The sequence below is a fragment of the Cottoperca gobio genome, chromosome 18 (genome assembly GCF_900634415.1).
Source record: "Cottoperca gobio chromosome 18, fCotGob3.1, whole genome shotgun sequence".
In the NCBI taxonomy this organism is placed as follows: domain Eukaryota; kingdom Metazoa; phylum Chordata; class Actinopteri; order Perciformes; family Bovichtidae; genus Cottoperca; species Cottoperca gobio.
The window spans coordinates 4,941,901-4,968,125 of record NC_041372.1 but is presented as its reverse complement, the minus strand read 5'-3'; the positions used below and the strand labels follow the sequence as shown (position 1 = coordinate 4,968,125).

Genomic DNA, 26,225 nt, shown 5'->3' with positions numbered 1-26,225 from the left:
CTTGAGTGACCTGTAGCATACCTTTAGGATATGACTGATCCTAAAATAAAAATGTAATTAAGAATCAAGACGTTTTAAAAAGTTCTCAAATGCTACAAACATCTACATTTCGTCCCACCTTTTATCTACAATTACTTCCGCAAGCTTTCTTACTTTTTGTTCATACAAAAAAAACTGTTGATTTACACCTTATTGTGACTAACACCTTAACATTACAGACAGACAGCAAGAGGTGACTGGTGATGTATCATCTCCTTTTTAATTGTTTTTGCTCTTCTTTGTTGTAATAAAGTTACTAAAATATAATGTTTATTCATACATATAAGTATTTTCAACCCTGTTGTGCACGATACTTTAAAACATATCATAAGATCATTTCATAAGATTATGAAACTGCACTTTTTCATGTAATTAATTCCATATTCAACATCTCCAGATGATACACACCATTAAAGTTATATTTTATATCTGCATATTTTCTCATCCACTTTCACCCCCTTATTGAGAAATGTATTCTCAGTACTAATTTAGCCTTCATGCATGTGTGTGCCATGTTAAGAATGGATCAGGATATGTGCACTGAGCGCCCTCTTCTGACTAAACCCGATCCTGCCTTCCACAAAAGTATTGCACATGCTCAGTTCGACATTGCTACTCAACATGCTCTGCTAGTCATTCAGTTCATTTTCAAGGGTATTCATAGCTAATAACTTTAAATATCTCATTATGCATTTCAAGCAAGATGCGTTTGACTGCATAGTGTAATAAACAACTTTGTCAGGAGTTAATTTAGTTATTCTACACGTTCCTGTCTCGCGAATGTGTATTATTGAGCTGGCTGTTTTCGTTGTAAGCAAAAAAAAAACCACAATATTATGTTAAAGTTGGCCTTGCTGCTCAGTTCACTTGCTAATCAAACGCCTCCATCTGCGTTTGGAAAAAATGCCGTTGCAAAGTGTGGTACACGTCTGTGTCCAGGCTGATAAATAGGGGTGTGTTTGCCCTGCTACAACATTGGTTAGCCGCTTGTCAATGTCCAGTCACGTGGTATCACACAGACGGCCATGTTTCCGAAACACAAACAACAAGAAGAGCAGCGACTAGGAGCCAGCAGACACATACTGATACGCAGCAGCGACCGTTGGAGGAGAGGGGAAAAATAATAAATAAAATACAGAGCACGACTTTCTGAAAGTACGATTCTGTCGAATGAATACGTTTACAGTGTTTAAAGAGACCAATGCATACGATATATTGGCTGTAGACACACCGTGCAGACAACCAGTCTGGTAACGTTAGCTATAAACAGTGAAGGTAAGCCATGGTTCCTCTTTGCAGCTTGTCTTTTAGCTAGCTGGCTAACGTGAGCTAACAAGCTAACTTCGTCTCTTGCAGGTCGGATGGTTTGGATTTATCTGTCGTGAGAGAAAACCATTTGCACTAGGTTATTTTACGGTTAAAACTCTGTTGTTTCTGTCAGTGTGTTTTGTTTTGTTTACATCGCATTAGCCCTAGCTTAACGCCGACAGCGGAGTGAAGGTGGTCGTCCGCACATTGGCGGAGAAGGCCGGGGAGTCCGATCCGAACACTCCGCCCCCTCCGCCATCATATCTGGTGTCATTTGAACCTACAAGCCAAGGCCTTTAAGATCAACGCATACCTTATGCTAGGTTAGGTAGCAAGCTAGCTAACCTATCTCTGTTATACAACAGAAATATGATATTGTCGGTTGCAAATACTGTTGTAACGACTGGTTTATCTTTCTTTACCCACACGTCGATCTGCTGTAACGTTAATTGACTTGAAAAAACAACAATTTAAAAGCTAATGTAGCTCGCAACCACTGACGGTAGCTAATGTCAACTCGAGCTATTTTGTCAATATGTTAGCCATCTTTACGACCAAACAATTAAACATAGTTTAGTTTGTTAAAGTTACAAATTAGTATACATTGATTGCCAGCTTCTGAACGGATTTTCAGTCGACTTTCTTGCATCTTGTAATAGTTATCCCGCCACATTTTTAAGTGCATAACATTCGCAAATATCAACATGTATGAGAAATGTTATGTTCTGCGTCACCTTGCTTCAGTTTTCTCAGTAAAAAGTTAGTACTAGACTGTAAATATGTTAGTATTTTGCCTGTTGTGGCCTGAAATCGGAAGTTGAGTTATGAAATACTTCGAAGCCATAATAACGGCAGTCAGATGTCGAAGTTAAATTAATATATTCTTAATTGTTGCCGTAATCAAGTCCAATGCCATAAATGAATCCTAATGTTACAAGTTTTTGTGTTTTGCTGCCTTTTTCAATTGACAAAAAATGGTAAAACAGATGTGTTATAAGTCATAATGCTGCTGAATTATCAAACATAACCTTAAGTATGATTACCAGTATCAAATACTGTGAGGCATTCTCCTCGTAGCTCAAAGGAGCTGATCAAACTGTTAGCAAACCAGAGGTCTGAAGTTATAATAATACATTTTCCAACAGGGGTCTTTACCACCATGATGACTATATTTTGTCACTTAATATTTTATTGATGTTGAAATAACTTCAGTTCACACATACACAAGGCCAACTTTATCTTGAGCGAAATAACGGCAAATTAAAATATAACCATGTCGAGTGTACCTTTTACAAAGGTCTGTAAACATGTATATTTCAGTACTGTTAGTTGTGTTATTTAATGTCCCTTAAACTACTTAGAAGGTAGACTGTTAAAGTATTGCAATCATGATGTACTGGACACAAAAAAACTCAGTTTCATTCACAACCATTTTCATTTTATAAAAGTCAATTAAAATGACATTATTAAATAGTCTGATGTAAATAGTGAACCTCCAAAAGGCTGATATAACGTAACACCAACAAGTGCCACGTTTGCATCAAAAGCTTGTTTTTCTACCTCTTACAACATATCAGAACTTTCTTATCAAGTAAACAAAGATGTGTGAGCAATGCTGAAACGTTTAAAATGAACTATTACAATTGCTATGTAGCAATAACTTGATTGATTGACTGTCGACGTTTGACATTATTTCTAAGCATACACAACTGTCTTATGCGAGTCATTCAGAATGACATATTTGATGTTCTGTCCGATCAGTGTTCGGAGCTGAGTGCCTCTTCTTTTATAGTGATTGGCGAGTTTTAGCTTGTTTACCAAAATCTTCAAACATGTTCATGATAAATTCCTATTTCAACAGAATTAGAAATCTGAATCAAATGAAATCTGGTACTTATAGCATGGCCGTGCAGCTGCAGGAAGGTGACGCTGACTTATAGGTTGCAAAGTTATGCGATCCTTAAAGATAGAAATATCCGAAATATTGAACTAGTTTTTGAATTCTTAAAGTTGAAATGGCAAGTATTATGTGAATCAAATTAAATTCACACTGCATTTTTTGGTTCATTAATGGTTCTCTCTGTTGTCTGTTGTATTTTTAGTGTCACATCGTTGTTCAGAGCTGTTAACAACAGCATAAGCTATATGATGGCACATCGCCCACCCCTGCAGTGTTAAACGATTTGTGTTAAATCACACCTTGAGTCCAGCTAGTTGAGATTGTGTTGGCCGGGTGGCCTGATGTATTAGAGGGCAGTGCTCCGTGAAAAGTAATAACAATCTTCGTGATGGTAAAAAGTTCATAAACATCGGTATAACTTGTGAACAGCCATGCAGGCATTGTACGTCTGTCACTATTAACTTTACTGAATGAAAGTGGTGTGGCTTACTCGTGCATCATAAATATAACAGCGAAGAAGTTGTTTAAATGTGAAGTTGCTAGGTCTTTGCTAAATGCATAAGGACACACGAACCATATATGAGCATTTGCTGTTGAAATTGTGTTGCCTGGGTGTTGGTGGAGTTGCCATGACATTTATAGGAACAATCTCCAAACAGCTGCATGGCTTTAGAAGCAGCCTGTTCACATCATCTCTTAAATATACTCCCTAAATTTCTAAGTGGAAATTCTCCTGTGAGCAGCAAGAAACACGGGGCCATGATGGAGCACTACACTAGAAATAGTTTCATGTATTCAGTGTAGAAATACCGCAGCTCAGTGTGCTCTGTATCGGATTGATTAAATTAGGCCAGTACCTATCAGTGAGGTCAAAGCATGATGTTAGAATAGTGAGTTGAGAAATGTAAATACACTTAATTTCCTATTGCACTATAAGCAGACTGCCAATCTGTAAAAATGCATCCCACCAACAGCTAATGTATTAAGTGTGCACTTCTAACATTGTTCTCACCTGATCTCCTCTCTCAATCTCTGCTTGATTTTCAGTGGTGCTAAGGGAGGAGGACAGGAAATAAAGGAGTTACCTGGAGGGTCTCCGTCAATCCACATTTCAGTTGGAGCGAGAGAAAAAGGGACAGAGGGAGAGAGAAAAGTAAAGAGGAGTGCGAGTCGCGTCTGCTCTTGGCAGCTGTTCCAGCAGCCTGTTTCAGTGTTTTGGCTGTTGTTTCGTTCCTGCGTTACCTTTTTTGATGAATCGACTCATATTTTTAACTTTAATGTGAGATATAACTGCTGTAAAAAAAGAAAGAAAAGAAAACATTATTACTAGCAAGAGTGTTTTATTTTTGTTCTGTTGTTAATTTCCAAGGTTCTTTTTGTTTCCTTTTTTTGTTTATCAACCATTTTTGGCTGTGAGTAGCAGGAGATTCCGTTCTCCAAACTATAGTCAGACCCCCTTCTTTACCTAGTTAGGACCTGATAACCTGGTATTCCTCAAGCACCTGAAACTGGCAGCTATTCTCTTTGTGTCTGTGTGTTTGGGGAGCTCTGTGACCACAGCTTAAGCACCACTCAGCCTTCTAGTCACCTAAGCCTAACTAAAGCCAGCCAGCTCTAGCCTGGTCCAGCAAAGTCCAGCCTGCTCCGATCATCTGGACAGGGTAAGACTGTTCGGGGCACATTTACTCCCTTTTGATTCTACAGTTTAAACAAGTTGCGTTCTTTTCCGCAGAAAAACAAACCATATTTGTTTCTCCTCAGATACTCAGTTCTGTGTGGACGGGAGGAATATGACTGCTGAGACTCTTAACTTCGGCCCAGAATGGTAATTAATCTTATTTCTTCACATTAAAGTAGTACTGAATACATAGAGCAGTATCTTCTGATGCTTTTCCCCTCATCAGCTGCTCTTTATCATCTTTATTCCATGTTGTTTTATATGTGTCCACATTCTGTTATGTGTAGACGGTTACTGGCCCTGTCGTTTTCTGATGGTGGAAGAAAATAAGAGGAAAATACTTAAAAAAAACTTGGATTCACTGCAATCTGCTGCTTATTTCATGAAAATGTGGCTTTCATTTCAAAGACGGCTCGTCATGCAGCAAATTAGGAGTCATCCTCTCGGTACCAGGATTGTCCATAGCGGTTGTTTTTGATTGATTGATTTAAAAAATGTCAAATAGTTGCAGCGTCCAGCTTTTGAAATGTGAAGAATTGCTTGTTTTTCTTTGTTAACCTTTGGTTTTGGACTGTTTGTTTAAAAAAAGAAAGCTATTTGAAAACGTTGCCTTGGGCTTTACAACAATGTGACAAGAAAGTAATAGGCAGATCAATTGATGATTAAAATACTCAGTAGTTGCATATTTTGCTCTGGAAGAGACCAAACAACATCACTGCTTCTTGAAAATGTCACTATAACTATCCACATGGCGACAGTAACAATAATAATAATAAGTTCAGTGGGCTGGTAGTATGTAATTAAAAGCAATGTTCAGTTGTAACTTTCAAAGTTTTCTCTTGTAATCACGAACAGTTTTTACCTGATATCAAAGGCCCTGTTCAGTCCGGGCATTAACATGTGTCTTTGGTGATTTGATCACAAGTGCACAATCTCTAAATTCAGGTGCGACTGCACCGAAGGCACTTTCTGGACGCATTGAGATCCGATCGCCCGAATGTGGTCCGGGCATATGGCCACATTCTGTTGGCAGTGTGTACTTCAGTGTGTCCTGGGCCACATTGAAGTACCGCCTATTCAGTTGACATCCTCTGCGTTGGAGGAAGTAAGTGTTCAGTTACTGGCTTTGTCCACGACGGTAGCTAAGTGTATTTTGGCCGTTTCTGTGTTTTTAAACATTTGCATTTTGAAAGTATTTCTCATGTCAAGGAAATCACCGAGAATGAATCCTGGTTTTGGACGTTGTTATCATACTATCTGTGTCAGTGTTTTGTTCCAGTGCACTGCACAGATCTGTCCAAAGGGACCCGTCTGTAGACAATAACCTAATACTTTTAGGTTTATAAAATGTACCTGAAAATATTACACCTATACCGCCGTCGGGCAGAGAGCAGTATGTCGGCACACAGACTGTAGGCATCGCTTTTTCAAATCATCACACGTTTCTGTAAAAATGTATGGTTCATGTGTGACTAGCAGCTGAAATTTATACACACCAATAACAATTTTGAGAATGCAAACAGAGACGATGTTGGTGTTTATTTACATATAGAGCTCCGATCACAAGCGATGTGTCGAGACGCACGTGGAGACACAATGCTAGGTGTGGACTGACATGAGCTTTCCACTTGTGATCGGATCTCATCTTAATACCTGAACAGGGCCATAGATGTAGGTATTGTCACAGCGGTGTCCTGTCCATCTCTGTCTGTCTCTGATGTTTCTCCTCCTCCTCCTCCTCCTCCTCCTCCTCTTCAGTGAATGCTTGTGTTGTGCTTAATGGGGGGTGCAGTCTTCAGTTTGGTAGCACTCAATCCCTAAAAGCCTGTCACTGCTGTGTGCATTCTTGGTGCAGTGCCAGCCTTGCAGAATATTTCTCTCTTTACACATCTGCAGCTGCTTTCCTCTCAGTGGCCTTTCTAACCCACTTCTGTCCTTTTTTAAAATAGCTAAATAGTAGCATGTTGTTGTGCTCACCACATACAGTTGTCTGGCCGCATGTTTACAAGTCTTGTAATGCCTCTTAGCAATGCAAAATTATTTAGACTATTTGAGGGTTTTTTGGCAGTAGAGCCGGCGAGCATGTTAGTCATTGTGGCAGACTTCAAAAGGAAAACATTCCGCCTCGCATTTAGATTTATGTAACGGTTATTAGACCAACCTTTGCTCCATAAGACTCACAGAGGATTACCAGTGTATTGATTTCAGTGTGGAAGGTCTTTAAGATTTCATGCTCTATCTTTTTGGGGAGGGTAAATACGAGTGAAGTTGATACAAAAATGTGTTTGTTAGTATATCACATAAATGTTTTCTCACCCCTCCTTTTTTTTATTCATATTAGTCGTTGCACCACTCGTTTTTACCCACTTTGATATTCCACATGCTACCAACTGGTCTTTCCTTTAACTCTTGCATCCCACACGCACACCAACACACCTCCCAGAGTTCCATGTGGTTTTGATGCGGGGCTGAGTCGATGACACAGTTTGTAGAGGCATGTGAATGGAGCCATTGTTGAGCAGCAGGCCTCAGAATCTGCCCTGCTAGTAATTGCTTTTTTAAATGAAAGTTTGAGATTGGAAAGCTCATATATCTTCTGTGTTGTGCCAAAGGTATTCAGGGGGACCTGCATAAGAAGACGCTAGACTTGCAGAACATTTAGGGAATTAATGTTTGGATATTTGTCTTCAGTACAGATGAAAAGGATTTCTATCACACTTGCACAATAGCTGCACTTTTCTGGTATTCTGTGCCAACAGGGGATTTTAAGTTATTTAAAAGTGATTTTCCTACATTTTAGTCGGCTCCAGTCAGTAGACAGAAACAACACATCGTGCCAGCTTTTACATTAAAGTCATTTCCTGTTGAAACACTGACCAGTGGTTTGGTAACTTGTTTGTAATGTGTTCACATTTACATTCTTAAAGATGCAACATTCCAATCAAGTCCGGCCTGTCAAATGTCTGGATGGTGTGTTTGAGATTCATACCAGAAGTATTGATGTTAAAAATACATAATCCTTAATGATTCCTGCACTCTTTCTCACGCAGGCTCCGTGCACTGTCCAGTGGGGGGAGTGTGACGTCCCCCCCTCCTTCCCCCGCCATGCCAAAGTACAAGCTGGCCGAGTACCGCTACGGCCGAGAGGAGATGTTAGCACTTTATATCAAAGACAACAAGGTTAGTGGGAATACTCTACCAAGCTTCTCTCTGGACTGTATGAGACACACAATTAGAAAAATCATCTTCAATGTTGAGTAATGTTGAGGGGGATTCCAGCACTTTATAAACACCAGCATGTACATTGACTTTCCCATCCACACAAATGAAAACCTGTTCTTTGAAAGATAGTTTTGTCATCGTAAGTGTCTCTTATTGTTGTTATTGTTGTTGTTTTAGGTCCCAGAGGACATGCAGGATAAGGAGTTTGCTGCTATTCTGCAAGATGAGCCCATGCAGCCACTGGCACTGGTGCCTCTCACTGAGGAGGAGCAGGTCTGCCTCTCTCGTCCACAAACACACTGATACCTGCAAATGTTAAACTGTTACAGCTCATCATGTTACAATATCTCATCGCGATATGAACTCCGTTTCAAAGCGATCTTTTCTGTCTGTTGACAAATGGTGGCTGTGAGCTCACATTCCTCACATGCCTCCCTTTTGCTCTTTCCATTCTCTCTCTCTCTCTGCAGAGGAACTTCTCCATGTCTGTGAACAGTGTGGCGGTGCTGAGGCTCATGGGAAAAGGGGTGGGCGCGGCCGTCCCAGCTGGAGTGGTCCGAGGACGAGGGGCCGCTCGAGGTGGTCGAGGTAAAGGCACCAAACTCCCAGACGTCCATTAGAAGAGCGACGGCAACAAATAAAGTACAGCATTGATTTCAGTCTAAGTGCAGGCGTTTTAAATCCACAACCACTTGTGCTAAAACTAACACGAGTCCAACAGCAACAAAAATGCTGCCCAAAAACCTTTGGCTGAAACTACAATGGCTGTTATCCAGAGAAAGTGAAACAGTTTATTCAAGCCAACCACTGAAGTGTTTATATCCCTCTGTTCTTCCACCATCTTGATGCAGCACACTTCCTCTTGGCCTGTCCAAATAGTCCTCCTTTTGTCCTGCCGCACCTTTCTGAAACCACGAGGCTTATGAACTCACCTTGTGCACACACAGCACTATCAATGGCCAATGTAAACACCAGCCGTCCGGTTCAGGACAACCAAGGAAACAACTTGGAAGGATGATGCCGTGTGGGCTTCATCATTTGTGTGCATATGCTGCCATGTTTGGCTTTGTGCAGCTTGAGGGAGATGCAAGCGAATCGTATATCATTACAAGACATTTTGTTAAGTTATAAAAGTGTTTGCAGAAAAGACTTGAGCGCACATTCGACTGAGTGAAACAAGTTCTTTCATTCCGATGATGATGATGATTTTAAAATATAAACACGTGTGCATGTAACCAGGACGAGGTCGTGGTGAAGGAGGATTCTACCAAAGAAGTATTGAAGAACCGGAGGTGGGCTTCGGACGCAGCGGCCGAGAGATACTTCGCAGCCAAAGCTGGGATGATCGGTAAGAAAAAGTTAGCACACACTACCTGAAGGTCAAATAAATCCTGGCTCAAAGTGCAGCTTCTCTTATCTGCCTAGGCTCAACTATAGTATATGTCAAGTTTCTTCTTCATGGGCCTGGTTAAACTGTCAGTGGGTCTGTGGCGAGTTTTGGCTGGTCATTTGTTCTCCAAGATAAAAACCACGTAATGCTTTGGGCTCATTTTCCTGTTTGTTTTTTATCACTTAACTAAGATCTCTTAATTTTCCTCCTTTCCTCAGGGGTGAGCGTCGATTTGAGAAGCCGCTTCGGCGGGAGGTGGGGCGTCCTGGCTTTGAAGAGACTGGAGTTCCCGTGGTTCCAGGGCGGAAGGATTTCACAAGGGCTGATAGCGACAACTGGCGCATCCTCCGGGAGGAACAGGAGGAGGAGGAGGGGGGGTGGTGGTGGTGGGGGTGGTGTGGGTGTGGGTGTGGGTGTGGGGGAGCCAGGAACCAACTGGAGACTTGCAGGAGTCCGCAGGGATGGTATGATAAGTACAAACATTTAGTTCTGTATCGTACCGCTGCCTCAAACTCTTGTTTGTCTTGGAAATGAAAGCTGTACACAAGAAAAAAGCAAAGGCTTCATCATTTATTTTCTTTTAAAAAGACATGATGTGCAGTCCACACACACTTAATATGATCTTATTCTTCAATGTGGCCTGCAGCTGTTCGCTCATTTTATATGCAGTTTAGAATGGGTATGAGAAACTGGTGGCTTCAGGAGGTTAACACTCTTAACTGGAAATAAAATCTTCCAATTTAGTTATTGACAAATTGCTTACTTAGTGAACTATGTATGTTATATAAATGGTATTATGTCTTATTCCCAAATGATTTGCCCTTACTGTAACATTTTAAACATGAAATTCAGTTTTCTCACAATGTGTAACAACATACATGGAGAAAGCTAATAATGTTTAAAATACTTTACTCCATGCCATCAAAGCTCAGTTGTGATCATGTGTGCAGCAGGATTAACCTAAACAGTAGATATAGTGACATCTAGTGGCAGTGAGGGGATTTCTACAATAAGAGTAGGGTGTGTAAACAGAGCTGCAGTTTATGAGACCACATGACCTTTTTTGTTTTGTTTTATACTTGTAAACTCTAAACAGGAGGTGAGACATAACAGATCCCAATACATAACCACACGATTGTCTGGGAAACGGCTTGTAACTTGGCAATGCGCTTCTCCTATGAAACCTGATTTCTGTACCGTTTTTGCAGTCTGATCCTTCCTCACTTTAATTTTGTGACTTACTTGTGACAGTGTCCTCACCGTTGGCTGTTCATTTCTTTGTCAGATGGTGCTCCTCGCTCAGCAGGCTGGCGGGAACATCCTGGTCCAGGTGAGAGTCGTCGGAGGAAGTTTGATTTCGATTTCCGGGACTCTGAGGGCCACGGTGGTGGTGGTGGCCGCCGGCGTGCAGGCAGTGAGGGACTAGAGGGTGACAGGGACGGCCTGCCTGAGTGGTGCACAGACGACGAGGACGGGGAGATGGGCACGTTTGACTCCTCTGGAGCTTTCATGACTATGAAGGTGTGTTTTTAAATTATTTTCAATAGCAGACTCTTTTGAATAAAGTACCCGTTTAAAAAAAAAAAAAGTCTTTATATGGAAACGGTGTTGAAAGCCAGGATATTTCTTTCATTGTTAGCGTCATTGAATGTCTATGAGTATTTGTTGCTCTCTTTCATCTCTTCTACGTGTTCTCGTCAGAAGGGCGGCAAGGACCTAATCCTGGAGGAGGAGTTCGAGTTTAGGGGGATTGAAGAGGAGGATGAAGAGGAGAACTTCGCTGACATGGAGAGAAGCAGTGCTGAAGAAGACAAGGGTGAGGAAAGACTTAATCTTTTATTTTATTTGATGATTTTAGAATATGTTTTGGAATATGTAGGTGAAAAACGGCAAATTGTTTGTATTTTGTCGATGCATCTTTTTCTCAGTTGATCACAGGTCCAGGAGGAATTAATAACTAATGGTTGTGTCACCCTACTTAATGTTTTTTCCCCCTTTCTTTTCCTCTGCTCTCACCTTACAGAGAGTAAAGAAGCTGGCTCTGCTGTAGGGGATGGCGAGACAAAGCCAGCATCACCCTCCTCCTCTCCTCCAGCACTCCGACACTGTCCCCCTCCATCCCTGGAGCCCCGGCCCAGCAACGCTTTCCCAGTAATGGACAATCCTCAGCTCAACAACAGCCACCCTGTAAAGGCCAGCAGCATGACCAATGAAGGTACAGATTATTTCAACAACACAAAGATAGATTTAGTTAGCAGTGCTATTATGTACCTATTTATTTATTTATTTATTTATTTATTTAGGATTTCATGTTGTTTCTTTTTTCTATAGAGGAATATGTATTATTTTCATCAGTTTAGCCATGTTGTATTTTGAAATGGTAAGTGTAAAATAGTAGGGCAAGATGTGGATAAAATACAAATAGTCCATCCATCCATCCATCGTCTACCGCTTATCCGGGATCGGGTCGCGGGGGCAGCAGCTCCAGTAAGGAACCCCAAACTTCCCTGCTCCTGGGTCTTCCCCGGGGTCTCCTCCCAGCTGGACGTGCCTGGAACACCTCCCTAGGGATGCGCCCAGGTGGCATCCTTACTAGATGCCCGAACCACATCAACTGGCTCCTTTCAACGCAAAGGAGCAGCAGTTCTACTCCGAGTCTCTCACGGATGACTGAGCTTCTCACCCTATCTCTAAGGGAGACGCCAGCCGCCCGTCCCATTTCGGCCGCTTGTACCCGTGATCTCGTTCTTTCGGCCATGACCCAGCCTTCATGACCATAGGTGAGGGTAGGAACGAAGATCAACCGGTAGATCGAGCGCTTTGCCTTCTGGCTCAGCTCTCTTTTCGTCACAACGGTGCAGTAAAGCGACTGCAGTACCACCCCCGCTGCTCCGATTCTCCGGCCAATCTCTCGCGAACAAGACCCCGAGGTACTTGAACTCCTTCACTTGGGGTAAGGGCTCATTCCCTACCCGGAGTAGGCAATCCACCGGTTTCCTGCTGAGAATCATGGCCTCAGATTTCGAGGTGCTGATCCTCATCCCAACCGCTTCACACTCGGCTGCGAACCGATCCAGTGACTGTTGAAGTTCACAGACCGATGATGCCATAAGGACCACATCATCTGCAAAGAGCTGCAATGAGATCCTCAGGCCAGCAACATTCACTGGGAACGAGCCCGAATTACTGCCGAGTATCCGGACACAACTCTCGCTTTGGGCGTACAGGGATTGGATGGCCCTCAGAAGTGACCCCCTCACCCCATACTCCTGCAGCACCTCCCACAGTATCACCTGGGGGACCCGGTCATACGCCTTCTCCAGATCCACAAAACACATGTAGACCGGATGGGCGTACTCCGAGGCCCCCTCCAGGATCCTTGCAAGAGTGAAGAGTTGGTCCGTTGTTCCATGACCATCAGCTTCCAGCTCTGCCTCTACCATAGAGACCATAGTCAGTCGGATTCAGGAGTTCCTCAAAGTGCTCCTTCCATCAGCCCGATAACCTTCTCAGTCTAGGTCAACAGGGTACCCATCCTTGCTGTACACAGCTTGGATGGTTCCCCACTTCCCCCTTCTGAGGTGCCGGACGGACCTTGGTGCCAACCGAAAGTCCTTCTCCGAACTTCTCCCACACCCGCTGCTTTGCCTCTTCCACGGCTGCCGCCCTAGTCCTTCAGTACCCTGCAACTGTTTCCGGAGTCCTCCCGGATAACCTAACCCGGAAGGACTCCTTCAGTCGGACGGCTTCCCTGACCACTGGGGTTCACCATGGTGTTCGAGGGTTACTGCCCCTTGAGGCACCTAAGACCTTGATACCACAGCTCATCACCGCAGCTTCAGCAATAGAGGTTTTGAACATTGCCCACTCAAGTTCAATGCCCCCAACCTCCACAGGGATGTCTGAAAAGCTCCGCCGGAGGTGTGAGTTGAAGATCTCCAGGACAGGGGCTTCCTCCAGACGTTCCCAGTTCACCCGCACTACCCATTTGGGCTTACCAGGTCTGTCCAGAGTCTTCCCCCACCCCTTGATCCAACTCACCACCAGATGGTGATCAGTTGACAGCTCTACCCCTCTCTTCACCCGAGTGTCCAAAACATGCAGCCTCAGATCAGATGATACGATCACAAAATCGATCATTGACCTTTGGCATAGGGTGCTCTGGTACCACGTACACTTATGAGCATCCTTATGTTCGAACATGGGGTTTGTTATGGCCATTCCATGACTAGCACAGAAGTCCAACAACAAACAACATTCAGGTTTAGATCAGGGAGGCCCTTCCTCCCAATCAATACAAATAGTATGATATGATATGTGATACAAATGTATGCATGGTGTTTACGTCTCTGACTGCACTGAAGCTATCAACACTGAAGATTAATCTTTTTTGGGAAATATGTCAAACTTACTACGAATATCTAGTATGGATTTATTAACGCTATGCTCTGATTCAACCAGCTTTTTATTGAGCAATGAGTTTAAATTCAGTGGCAAACTGCTTGTATTTGCTGCTAAGTAAAAGCTTAACGGCAAATGCCGCCATTTTTCATTCCCTGCTTTTGTCAAATTATCAGCAAGTATTAAGCTTTCAACCCTGAAACAGCCACAGTGACACGATGTTGAGTTAATTCTTCCCACATTGTTTGTTAATCTACAGCAGATGTGCACATTTATCCTCCACTTTCTGGGAGCAGTAGATTCCATAACAATATATAAGCAGGAGCTGGGGTTTTGTATATATGTCATATTGACGGTCACCAATAAAATGTCTAAAAAGTATTTTTAACCCTTTAAATCCCGTTTGGAAGCACTGGAGCTGCCAGTACTACATCTGATCGTTGTACAGATTTATTTTACAGACCATCACCATCCAAACATTCGGCTGTTCATACATGTTTTTTGAATAACAAATTATTGTCGTGGCTATTTAACTAACGCTTTGGCTTTCTTGTATTCAGCCAAGCTCTTTGAGTCTCAGGACAGTAAGTGTGGGAGGAAATATAGCCATGTTGATATTTTGGTTTGATACACAATATGTTTAGCCGCAGTCATTTAATATCTTGTTTACCGAACCCGCTGTATCGCACACAGAGCCATTAGGAGGCTCTACTCCAACATCACCATCCCACACATAGAAACACTAAAATAAAATAGGATCAATTGTTTTACTAATGTTTCTTGTTGTTTTTGTGCAGACATGGCTCCAGTAGGGTTCTCCAAGGCCCAGCTGAGCCCCAGAGCCCCCACCTCCTCACGTCTGCCTCCTCCACCCACTTCCTCTGCTGCTCCTTTCCTCCCTCCACCTGGAGGAGACGCAGAGGACGATGAGGGCATGAAGCACCTGCAGCAGGTAAGAACAACAGGAGGCACATTTCAAGCATCTGTCTCTGAAATCATATATAATTGTCTACAAATGATTCTGGAGTCATCGGTTGAATAAACAATGAATCTGTATGAAATGTACCCATATTATTTCAATTTGTCGATCATAACAGTCATAGCAACATTAGTTGTGCTGCACTTGACCCAAGCTTAAAGCCTAAATGCTCTTGTAACGTGTAATGACAGGCTGTGTGTGTGTGTGTGTAGGAGGCAGAGAAGATGGTGGCATCACTGCAGGACACTTCTTTAGAGGAGGAGTGTTTCACCCAGGCTCTGCAGCATCAGCAGGACAGCAGGAACACAGCAGCCGCTCTTCCGCTGTCACATGAAGCCGCCATGAAGTGGTTCTACAAGGACCCACAGGGAGAGATCCAGGGTACACTCGCACACCGAGGCGTTTATAGTTGCTCATGCATGCAAGCAGAGCATATTGATTCATAAATATTGCTATTGTCGGAACTAATTTCAATGAGGAACACAGTCAGCTACATGATCAGAGTTAGCATTCTCAACAAATTTCTCTCTGTCTCTGTCTCTCTGTCTCTCTGTCTCTCTGTCTCTCTCTCTCTGTTTGTGTCCATCTCTCTCTCTCTCTCTCTGTCTCTCTCTCTCTCTCTTTGTGTCCATCTCTCTCTCTTTCCTACCCACTACCAGGTCCATTCACCACAGTGGAGATGTGCGAGTGGTTCCAGGCTGGCTACTTCACCATGACCCTGCTGGTAAAGCGGGGCTGCGATGAGGGCTTCCAACCCCTGGGGGATGTCATTAAAATGTGGGGCCGCGTGCCCTTCGCCCCAGGGCCCTCCCCTCCGCCCCTGCTGGTGAGACAGCCACCACCGACGCAGCGCCCGCAGCCCAACCGTGGTTCCGCCGGGACTGTGAGTCAGAGCTCAGCCAACGTAGAAGATGGGGAGGGAAGGATGCAGAGGAGGGGGAAGATTGATAGACAGGTTACGGTAAAACCAATCATTCATTCAAATTCCTAACATGAGATTTCTGAAATGTTTGTCATTGTATTTGTGTTTCAGCTAACATCTTAATTCTGCATTATCTGCGTTATCTTTTACATCATCTTGGGGAAATGCACAATTCCTCTTTGGTCCATTTGTAAAGAATGGACAATTCCCCACTATATAGCTGTGTTTTGGTATCTCGAGTTTGAATATGCCGTGTATTGACTGGCGATCGTGTTCTCCTTTTCAGGGAAACCTGGACCAGGACCGCCTGAAAAAGCAACAGGAGCTGGCGGCAGCGGCTCTTTATCAGCAGCTCCAACAGCAGCAGCTATTCCAGCTCATTAACAGGTGGCCTATAGGGGGATGTAGTTCTCCCCTGACATGTCTGGACTAGTGTACCCTAATTTGTGTTTGTGTCCTAGTTTCTGTCATTTCACAGAGGTGATTTAGACCTTGGACTTTATTTTCAGTGTTTGACTTTACTTTGTTCCAGATGCAGTGAGCAGGGGATAATGCCTTCGATGAACAGGTCGATGTCAGTGCCAGATACAGGGTCCATGTGGGACATGCATACCTCAGCTTCACAGCCGTCAGGTACATTTTGGACTGGCTGTGCATGTGCACACGACAACAACACATGTCTCTACCTAATGATGCTAAAATAACCCAATTTTATTTCCATGTAGGCGGTGAAGCCAGTCTTTGGGACATAACAATGAATCCTTCTACTCAGGGTCCAACTCTCGAACAGCTTCAAAAGGTGGGTTCAGTCGTGACATTTTCAGCCTTGCAATGCGAATTCACATCAGTTGTAAAGTATCTCCTTGTCTTCACTGTCATAAGCTAATAACTTTACATTTGTACTGCTAGCTAGACAAATTGGTAGCAATGCTCACAGGCACAAGAACAGTCAGTCAGTCAGTTTATGCCTTTTACTCAGTTTGACTCCTGATTATTTCCCTTCAGCTCCAGCAGGAGAGGCGAGACGCTGAACTCAGGGCAAAGCGTGAGGAGGAGGAGCAGCGTAAGAGGAGGGAGGAGAAGAGGAGGCTACAGGAGGAGCAGAAGAGGAGGGAGGAAGAGGAGCTTTTCAGACGCAAGCAGGTGAGTTGAAGGAAGGCTACATTTCCCTAACCCTTCTGTTGCCTTGGGCAGCAAATATATATATATATATATATATATATATATATATATATATATAGACTTTTTTATTTTATAATGTATTTTATGTATTGATTTTGTACACTAAAAAATTGTTGTTTTGTTTCAGGCTTGGTTCATTAATATTGTAAAATATTATAATAGTAATAATATTATAAAGCACAATTATGTTTACATTTTTGAGTTTACATATGTCATTAAGTTAGAGACCTTAACTATTAAATATAACTTGATCAGTTTGAAGATGAAATGCAATATGAATGTCTGTCCGGTGGCTTTTAATGCGTTTCAACTGTTAATAAATGACCACTTTAAACCTATAGTGTCGTCAGCAGCAGGAACTGATCATGAAGTTGCTGCAGCAGACCCCCCAGCAGCAGGGTCCCGGGGCGGGCAGCTCAAGCTGGAGCGGGGCTCCCTCCTCAGGGCTTTCCAAGGCAGGAAAGCCCCCGGCTCTGGCTCTGCTGGAAATGCAGCAGGAGGCAGAGAGGCTCCTGAAGCAGCAGCAGCAACAGAGAGCGCAGCAGCAGAGAGACCGCGTGAGTGTCAGCAACTTAAATGAAAAATGTTTCAACGGTTTCATACACAAAGTCGTAGAGAATGCCAGTAGAAAATGATAATTTGCCTAAAATAATTCTCTATCCATTTCCAGCACTCTGGCATGTCGATGGGGAGCTCCTCCATGGGAGGGCAGTGGGCGGATGGTGTTGGCATGTGGGGCGGGCCTGGAGGTATGGAGGGTAAGAGTGGAAGCTCTTCAGGCAGCATGGGCATGTGGGACGAGGCTGTGAAGAACCAAACCGGCCTGCGTGGCAACAGCAGCAACAACAACATGGGTTTGAAGAACAGCCGAAGCAGCCCTTCACTGAGGTACATGAACCAGATTAAATGAACTAAAATCAGTATTTATGCATGCCAAAGGAATATTTCATGGCCTGTTAAAAATACTGCGGCAAAGGGCATTGTAATATTCCTTACGTGTACTTCTTTCAGTTGATGACGATGAATCTGCTCTGAACCTTGTGCGTTGCAGTGATCAGTATATGATGCGTCGTAAGCGGACAGAGGATGAGGAGAAGCTGCTGAAGCTGCTGCAGGGCATGAAGCCTCAGGACGGCTTCACTACCTGGTGTGAACAGATGCTGCACGCTCTCAACACCTCTGCCAACAACTCCTCCTCCTCTCTGGATGGTAGGCTGCTCCGCTTTTATGTATTTAGCCATTTCAAGGATGAGGAATATTCACCCTGAACCTGAAAGCTGTTTGCTATGTGTTTTTAAAATACAACGCATTTTTATTGTTTATGTACTTAAAAGTAAATTGATCTCAACATGTTTCCCCCAGCATTACTAATCATTTTAACTTCATGTCTTTATTAAGTTGCCACCATTGTGGCCTACCTGAAGGAGGTGGAGTCTCCCTATGCAGTACTGGACTTCATCCGGTCCTACCTAGGAGACACAGTGGAAGCCAAAGAGTTCGCCAAACAGTTTCTGGAGCGACGTGCCAAACAGAAAGCCAACCAACAGAGACAGCAGCAGCAGGTAGGCCTGACGACATCTGTCATAAACCACCTGTTGAGTACAGTTCTCATTGGCTATGCCCAACAGGTGAGGTGCGTTAGTAAATGTTGGAAACACAAACAATAACCTGTATATTTGCAATAGCAATATGTGCTTCATTACATTATGCATTCATTACAAATAATAAAATAATCGATGACTAGGAAGTGCGACCCGGTACATTTTGAGTGAGAACTCTGGGAAATGGTTCCTATTACACTGACTGAAGCATATGCATGATTGTATATGAAGGTCAGGCTTCTTAAACACCATGATGTAAGTTTAATAATATTATTAACTGGCTACATGAAATAAAAAGTGTGTTCTTTCATTGTGGCATTCCTTCTCCTCTTTATGTCTCCCAGTTATCAAAGGAAGTGGCTGGATTGAACATGAACTTCCCTCTGCAGGTAAGTGAAGATGTGCTTTTGAACTGTACATGCGAACACTGATGGAGCCGAGTTGTTAATGAGAACAACAGTGACCGTGTCTTGTTGTGTCTCCCCGCTCCTACAACAACAGCCCTCCGTGTTTAAAACTAACCATAGCATTGTGTAATGAAACTAGTGGAGGGTCTCACATGTATTCAAGTGAAGGCTATGAGTAGAAAGGGAATGCATTTCTTCATCAAAGGATGGAAACTACGATACAAATAGATACATTTTCCATTTGTCACAGTGATTGTGATTTAATAACCCAACTAAACACTAAGTGGGGCTATTGAGTGTCTAAACTAACATGTATTTGCCTTTTTCTTTTAGGACTCAATGCGAGGTATGAATCCAAGCACCCTGCAGTCCATGTTTCAAGCCAATCACATGGGCAAGTCTGGTCTCTATGACAACCAGGGAGGGAAGATGAAGAAGAAACAGCCCATGATGCTGCACTCTGACCCCAGCATCTTAGGTATGTGACAGCGCAGCCATTTAATATTTCTTCCTTTAGACTTCATGCATTTATAAATGTCTAGCCTTTAAGCGTTAAATTGCATAACCGCAGATTATCATCGTGATTATAGAAAAACACAACAAATACACCAGCGACACACTCGGACAGTTGTTGTTGCGTCAAAGCCAAAATGAAAAATGTATTCATCATCTGGAATCGAAGGGTTGTTGGTTTAACAAAAGACGCTCCAGCAGAAAGTATTGCATCTTCCCGATGACTTGTTTGCACCCACAACAGGTGGCGAGTCGGATGAGCTCGTAGGGTAGGCTTATGTCTGAAGTTAATTATGCACCCGTTGGCAGTTTGGAGCGTAAACCCAGGGATGGGATGTGGCTGGTTTTTGAATTAGATGTTAACAGGTGGCCTTGCTTTTTGGAAACGGAAAGAAAAACTCCTAAACGTGTTTCTGAGCCTTTCAGGCGAGACACTTTTCTATCACTACGTGGTGGACAGTAAGGTTTTTTGAATCTTGACACAAATGTGATAAAGGTAAAAATGAAACGGCCTTATTATTCTGTTAATATATAAACAACTGTAGACGAGAGAAGGTTGTCCACAGACCGCTTTTATCTCTCCAACATGTGATGGATATAAAGCCTGCTGTTACTAACGCTTGCTGGTTGAAACATTGAATCATTTGGACCTATGCATGTTACGTCCTCGGCTCAGTTTGGTACTTTGGTAAAAGGTACATTTAATATTCATAGTTTCTCTTAGTTTGTTTCTTGCATTAACAAATAAGCTTTAACCTTTCCATAACAGCGGGCTCTTCTTATCTAATTATTTCCGGCTTGCATCTTTATCCCCCGTCGGCTCTTCTCAGCCAATGTCCCAGTCTCCTCTGATGTTACTCTGCTCTCTCTGTCTCTTGCCCCCCCCCCCTCCCTGCAGGGTACTCATTCCACAACGCGGGCGAGTGTCTGAGCCTGAATGAGATGGAGATGGTGGAGGATTACTGATGTGACGCAGCGCAGCAGCAATAGCTACCTGAGGCCTTCTGTCTTTTAATCAGACAAACCTGATGACGAATGTGCACTGCTGGGGGAACCGGGGTGGGGAGGGGGGGGGATAGGAAGGGAGCAAGCGTGAGGGGGGGGGGGGAGCAGGGTGGAGGCGCCTGGATCTGCGCCTCCCACTCTTTCCTTCCCTTTGGCAAGAACAAAAAGGGCTCCCTGCTGCACCAGTTGATCACTTGAGCAGGGGAGAGGGGGGGGGTGATGTTAAAAGGAAGATGGGTATCCTCTGGCACTCAAAAGATTAAGCACCTTATACTGAACTAATGCACTTTATTGAGATGGGATTTGAATAGTTTTTTTTCATGTGTGTGTGAATGTGTGTGTGTGTGTGTGTTGGGAATCGGTGCGCATACGATATGTGAACAGACACATTACCTGTGTGCGTGTGCATGTGCATCAGAACTGGAAGGGTGCGGTGAAACAGTCGGTGGGGTGAATGGTTGGGCTATTAGGTTTTCAAAGTCAGGGGGACCTTTAGTTGAAACCTTTATCAGAGAGCAAATCCTTTCTCGAAAGACAAACACTGTTGATATTTCTCTTGTTTAGCATTTTTTTTACGTTTATATAAAAAGTAAAGCTATTGAAAAATGGATTATAAAAAAACTTGAAGATTTGCACTTGCCTAAAAAAGAAATAACAAAAAAAAAAAAAAAATCAAACAAATGGGGGTTAGTGATAGAAGTGAATATTTTTGTGAATGTTGGAATGACTGCGAGAGTGACTGATGTGTGATGGTTGGTTTGTGTCAGTAATATACCAGTCTGCACAATGTTCTTTTTGGTTTTTTTTCATTCTTTTGTTGCTTACCAAGATGTATGAAACATAAGAGGCCATTTTTGTCTTTTTTTGTTCAAATGGTAATTTTGTATTCTCATGTTTAGAGAGTGTGTATGTGTCCCTTCTCCAAAAGGGGACTTGATCTGCGTGTTTTTGAGAGAGTTGAATGAATGAATGAGACAGAGAGAGAGAGAGAGAGAGAGAGAGAGAGAGAGAGAGAGGGCAATTGCACAACACATCCTTTCTCTCACCAGCTCTTCATCCCCAGATAGACTAAATAGAAATGCATACATTTGTAAATTTTAGCTTTGCGCTCTTCACATGATGACACCACTAGTTTATTTCCCTTCGTCTCTTCCCACGGGGAGCTGTCTCTAGACCTGTGAGGACTAGCAGGCAGGGCAAATCATGAGGGACATTACTGTGTGTGTGTGCATCAGAATGAGACTTTGTATGTATGTGTGCGTTTTCAGTGTGCATGTTCATTTACTGTTCATAGAAATGAGTTATGACTACAGGTACTCATTTTGAATACATGTGCTTTTTTGTATGTGTATGAATGCACATTTGTGCCTAAGAACTTGGATAGGGTGCGTGGCCATTGAGACATTAACTCTTTTTTGAGAGTGAGTGCGGTGTGTGTCAGTGCTCAGCACAGTGTATGTAAAGTATGTAAGTTTATATCGTAAATATTTCTAGTTCAGTCTAGGGGTGATCCATCGGAAGGTTAGTCCAGTCTGTTTTCCTGGGGGTGTGATCACGTTGCCTTTTGTCAGCTCTCGAACTTGTGAATGAAAGGTGTCGAGTTTCTGACTCTGAAAAAAAAAAACAGCATCTTAATGTGCAAGTGCACAGAACGGTGCATGAAATGTTAGCATATTGTGTTACTTATTCGTTGTTGCAATTTGGTAATGACGAGTTTTCTTTTTTTAATGAAAAATATATATGAATATATACATTATATACAAAGTTTAAAAAGTATTTGGACTAAGATAATGAGCACTTGGGGCTGCTATTTTTGTTGTGTGTTCTAATTTTTTTCCTTAATTTGTTTTTCATTTTTGTTTCATTATCGCCATGTGAAGTGTGTGTGCGTATTATTTCTTAAGAAAATATTGAATGTATTCCAAAAAAATGACAAGAAACCCGTGCTGATACCAGACTTTTATTTTTCCTCAGAAGATTTCAAAAATGGAAACAAAATACAAAAAAGCTTCAAAGAGTTTAGCGAGAACTTTTTTTTTTTTTTTTTTTTTTACTTACACAGTGGAGAAGAAGAAAAAAAAAAACATGGGATGGATACAGTTGAACACACTGCCTCTACAATCCTGGTCGTACAAATAGTGACTAAGAATTAAAAGACTCTTTCTATTCCATACTGGAGCTTTGGTTGTTTACAAACCACATGGATATCTGTGGGTGCAGTTTTTTGTTATTTGTTTTAATTTGTTTTTCTTTTTTTTGTTCCCACATAAAACGGGTGGGGTTTGCAAGTGCGCTTCTGCCATATGGACACTGAGTGGTGTTGGGTTTTTTTTTTTTTAAGGGAGAGTGGCAGGTATCACAAGAACATGGACAAGATCCTCTAACTGTACCTTTTTGTGTGTGCCGTCATGGATCCTGAGACTTGATGATCAACCGTGGAGCGGAGGCAGGAAAATCAGGCATGGGCTCTGTTTGGTGGAGAACGGAGTGCAGACCCTAGAGGGAACTGAGAAGGCGATATGTGTACACCTGGTTCGTGCGCTTGTCTTCACCTCAACTCTTCACAAGCACTCACACCCTGCCCTCACCAACTCACCTATGCACTTTTGTTCATTCAAGCTGTGAGGTACCATTTTGGGGATGGGAGCACAATTTCAACAGGAGGATTGCTACGACTTTGACAAAGTCACTGAAAAGATATTCCCAAAACTGAAATAAGAGACTTGAGAAGCACGTCTTCTCCGACCTCCTGTATATAACCATATTTTTGTATTATCTTTCCGAGTAGAAAGAAACTTTGCAAATGGATGAAGGAAAATTCATGAGACTATATGGAGTGAATGTTCTTCAAGGAAAACCAATCTTTTTGAATATAGTTTTGAGATAGACTCGCTGTGAGTTTCCCTTAGTTTGCCAGTAACCCTGAACTAATCGGGGATGGAAGGGGAATAAAAAACAGGGACTGAGTTGTTGGACATGCTAAAGTGGCTCCGAGACTGATTGAGAGTTACTTATCAAAATGGATGCTGCAGTTGCTACGGAAAAAGTCCCGCCAAGAGTGTTTGATCAACATGCACAGTAAAGAGGCAGACGCGGGTTTGAAGAGCTGTTCCCAACCCGCTGACTGCCTAGAGAGCTGTAGAGTGTCAGCAGGAGGAAAAATATTTGGCAATGGTAAGATATCCTTACTTAATTCCTCCTTGGCACTGGATACTAAGGACTTAATTTGATCCCTGTACTCCTGGTTAATGGTTTTGCATTTTATTTTGTGTAACCGTGTCGTTATGATGGTCCTGTGCGCTTTCTTTCCTTCTTCTCACAGGAGTCTGGCTGTGCTTTATTTGCTGCCCTCTGCAAGGAGGATCTAATCTACAGCCATCCCTAAACCTTTGAACTCAAACCCTAAGCAACTTTTCTGTCTTGACCTCGGACTGGGCTGGCCATTGGCATTATCAGTTGGACAGTTACCAGATGAAGTTACAGGTTTATCGACCATGGATCCCATCTGTGTTGGAAGTGTTAGGTCTGCATTTGATCAGGCGTTCTTCCGCGAGGAAGAGAAGAAAGTGGCACGTATCGCCCAGATGTCATCGCCGACCTCGGCCTGAAACTCTCAGGTGGTTGCGTGGAGGTCTTCTAAGCAGCGGGAAACGAGACCTGCCCACACGTCAGAGACCGAGCTGGATTTAGTTTCGATGCACGTTGCTGGATTACATCAAAGTCACCAGGAATCCCCGCGGCTGTGGAACTGGATGAACTGAAAGAATTGTACAAAACAAAAAGACTTGGAAACATGACAAAAACACAAACGAGTAGCTACATGTCACATAGATTCTAGAGTTCAAAGCCATTGCAGACACACTACATGCACACCTATAGCAAACGCAACATACACACAGTTACAGTGGCTCTCCTCTGGAGCCACGTCCGCACACATCAATATCAAATCCTACAGATACACACCAGAATCGTTGCTCATCAATATAAACGCTGAGCTTTGTAAATAATGTAAAAGTTTGTGTTTTGATTTTTCTCCCATAGTGGTTTTGCTTTATTTCTCTGTTCAACATGCCTTAAATTGTATAGTTCAGTCCTGAATGGCTAACTGAAAATGTTCTGTAAATGATAAATTTAAGTTGGAAACCACCTCTTTAACTGTCCTCTAAAGACAGACAGTTGGTAAACAGGACAGTCTGCTCTGTGTTAATTTGATACATGTACATCTGATCACCATGAAAGTTACTATTTAGCTAAAGAATAGAGCAGCAAGCGGTCTTTGATTAATCTGATTTTGCTGGTGGTTAGCTTTTGTTGCCCTTTTGGTTTCCTTAAAAATGAAGAGTGGATTTGTTCAGATTTCCTGTTTAGCTAATGGTTGAAGGTGCAGGCTTAATAAAGGGCTGAAGTCTGTACTGTGTGGAGCTGAGCTGAAAGGGTGCGATGCACAGAATTGGCTTAAAGCACAGACTTGTTGCTGTGTGAGCGATAACTATTGTTGGATATACTGCTCGAGACTAAACTGAACCAGAGTGACAGGTCGTCCGAATTGAGATACATGTGGGGGCTTTTTTGGTAAATGTTTTACACTCCGCAAGACTCGAATGTTCTGGAAGCAACTAGGTACTTTTTACATGTGTCTTGTGAGAAGCATGATTGTAAGAGCAAGCTAGCATGATTTGTAATATTTGTGGGTTTGGACACTAACCCTCGATGTGGGTCACAATTGGGCCCAGATTGCCGCGGCTTTGTCTGTCCTGCTGACCATCTCCGAATGCACTGAATAGTTAAGGAATTGACCAGTAGGTTGTGTGTTATCTGAAAGGAAATTCTATGTCCTGAAAATGTGGAAAGTGTCTTGTTCCGTGTGTCTATATCTAATTGGATTTGAGAGAGTAATGCTTTTAGTCAACCAGTAGTTTTTTTGTATCCTTGATATCTAAACAATATGCAGTTTTTAATCCAAATGGCAACTGATATTCATTGAATACCTTCAGCTTAGACTTGTAATACACTTGTACATTTGTTTAGCTGACATTCTGGTGGATAAGATACCTGCTAAAGATAACTGTCTAAACTGAAGTAGCCACAGGAGGCTCCAGGTCGTAACTTGAATTGATACTTAATGGTTACTAAGTTTAATGTTGCTGTATCAGTTGCCAAAACAAAATTGACTTTAACCATACGAGTGTTTGACATTTTTAAATGCTGATATTGTGTGGAATTAGTTATTTGTCAGTCAGCCTGCCTTTATAGAGTAAAACCAAGTTGTTTGCAGTTTATTTTACTGCACTACATGTGCTTTTATGATTAGACAAACTGCAATATTGTGGTGTCAAAAAGCCCAGGATGTTTGGTTGCAGCCTTTGAAAAGATGTTGTCACGGCCTGTCCACTTAAAATGGTATGAAGTCTGGTTTGTTTTAGCTCTGGTCACTGTAGTTCCAACAATATTGTTCTAAAAGATTTATTGAAAGTTCTATCCCAGTCAGCTCAGCTCCTTTGCATAATAAGTCTTTGAATGTTGTTGAAATAACAGCATACATGTAATGAAACTCTTTTGGAAAAGAACAACTGAAAGATGTGTAAATAGTTTGGCTTTTGTTTGTTTGAAGAACAAAATAAATACTAAATAAATAGCATTTAGCAGTGACTGACTCAGTGTGTGTGTGAATGTGAGAG

At 42.6% G+C, this 26,225-nt stretch overlaps 1 protein-coding gene across 1 annotated transcript; it reads left to right on the top strand.

Moving 5' to 3' along the window:
• The first annotated feature begins 1,061 nt into the window (after positions 1–1,061).
• Positions 1,062–26,185, top strand: gigyf1a (GRB10 interacting GYF protein 1a). Its single transcript, XM_029454468.1, has 27 exons — positions 1,062–1,314; positions 4,295–4,908; positions 5,009–5,072; positions 7,976–8,105; positions 8,325–8,420; positions 8,618–8,735; positions 9,387–9,495; positions 9,756–9,908; positions 9,955–10,001; positions 10,823–11,058; positions 11,239–11,353; positions 11,561–11,752; positions 14,736–14,890; positions 15,130–15,298; positions 15,577–15,878; positions 16,126–16,226; positions 16,372–16,472; positions 16,565–16,638; positions 16,845–16,982; positions 17,363–17,578; positions 17,692–17,909; positions 18,073–18,230; positions 18,420–18,583; positions 18,967–19,011; positions 19,363–19,507; positions 20,441–23,721; positions 23,870–26,185. Exons 3-26 carry the CDS (start codon positions 5,038–5,040, stop codon positions 20,506–20,508), a joined length of 3,285 nt encoding a protein of 1,094 aa, XP_029310328.1. The 5' UTR covers positions 1,062–1,314; positions 4,295–4,908; positions 5,009–5,037; the 3' UTR covers positions 20,509–23,721; positions 23,870–26,185.
• The last annotated feature ends 40 nt before the right edge of the window (positions 26,186–26,225 follow it).

Bases quoted from the DNA above. Each gene is read 5' to 3' on its own strand.
- gigyf1a (XM_029454468.1), top strand. From the start codon at position 5,038: ATGACTGCTGAGACTCTTAACTTCGGCCCAGAATG. The intron at 9,909-9,954 runs GGGGGGGTGGTG...GGGTGTGGGTGT, and splicing joins GAGGAACAGGAGGAGGAGGA to GGGGGAGCCAGGAACCAACT. The intron at 16,227-16,371 runs GTGGCCTATAGG...ACTTTGTTCCAG, and splicing joins CTATTCCAGCTCATTAACAG to ATGCAGTGAGCAGGGGATAA.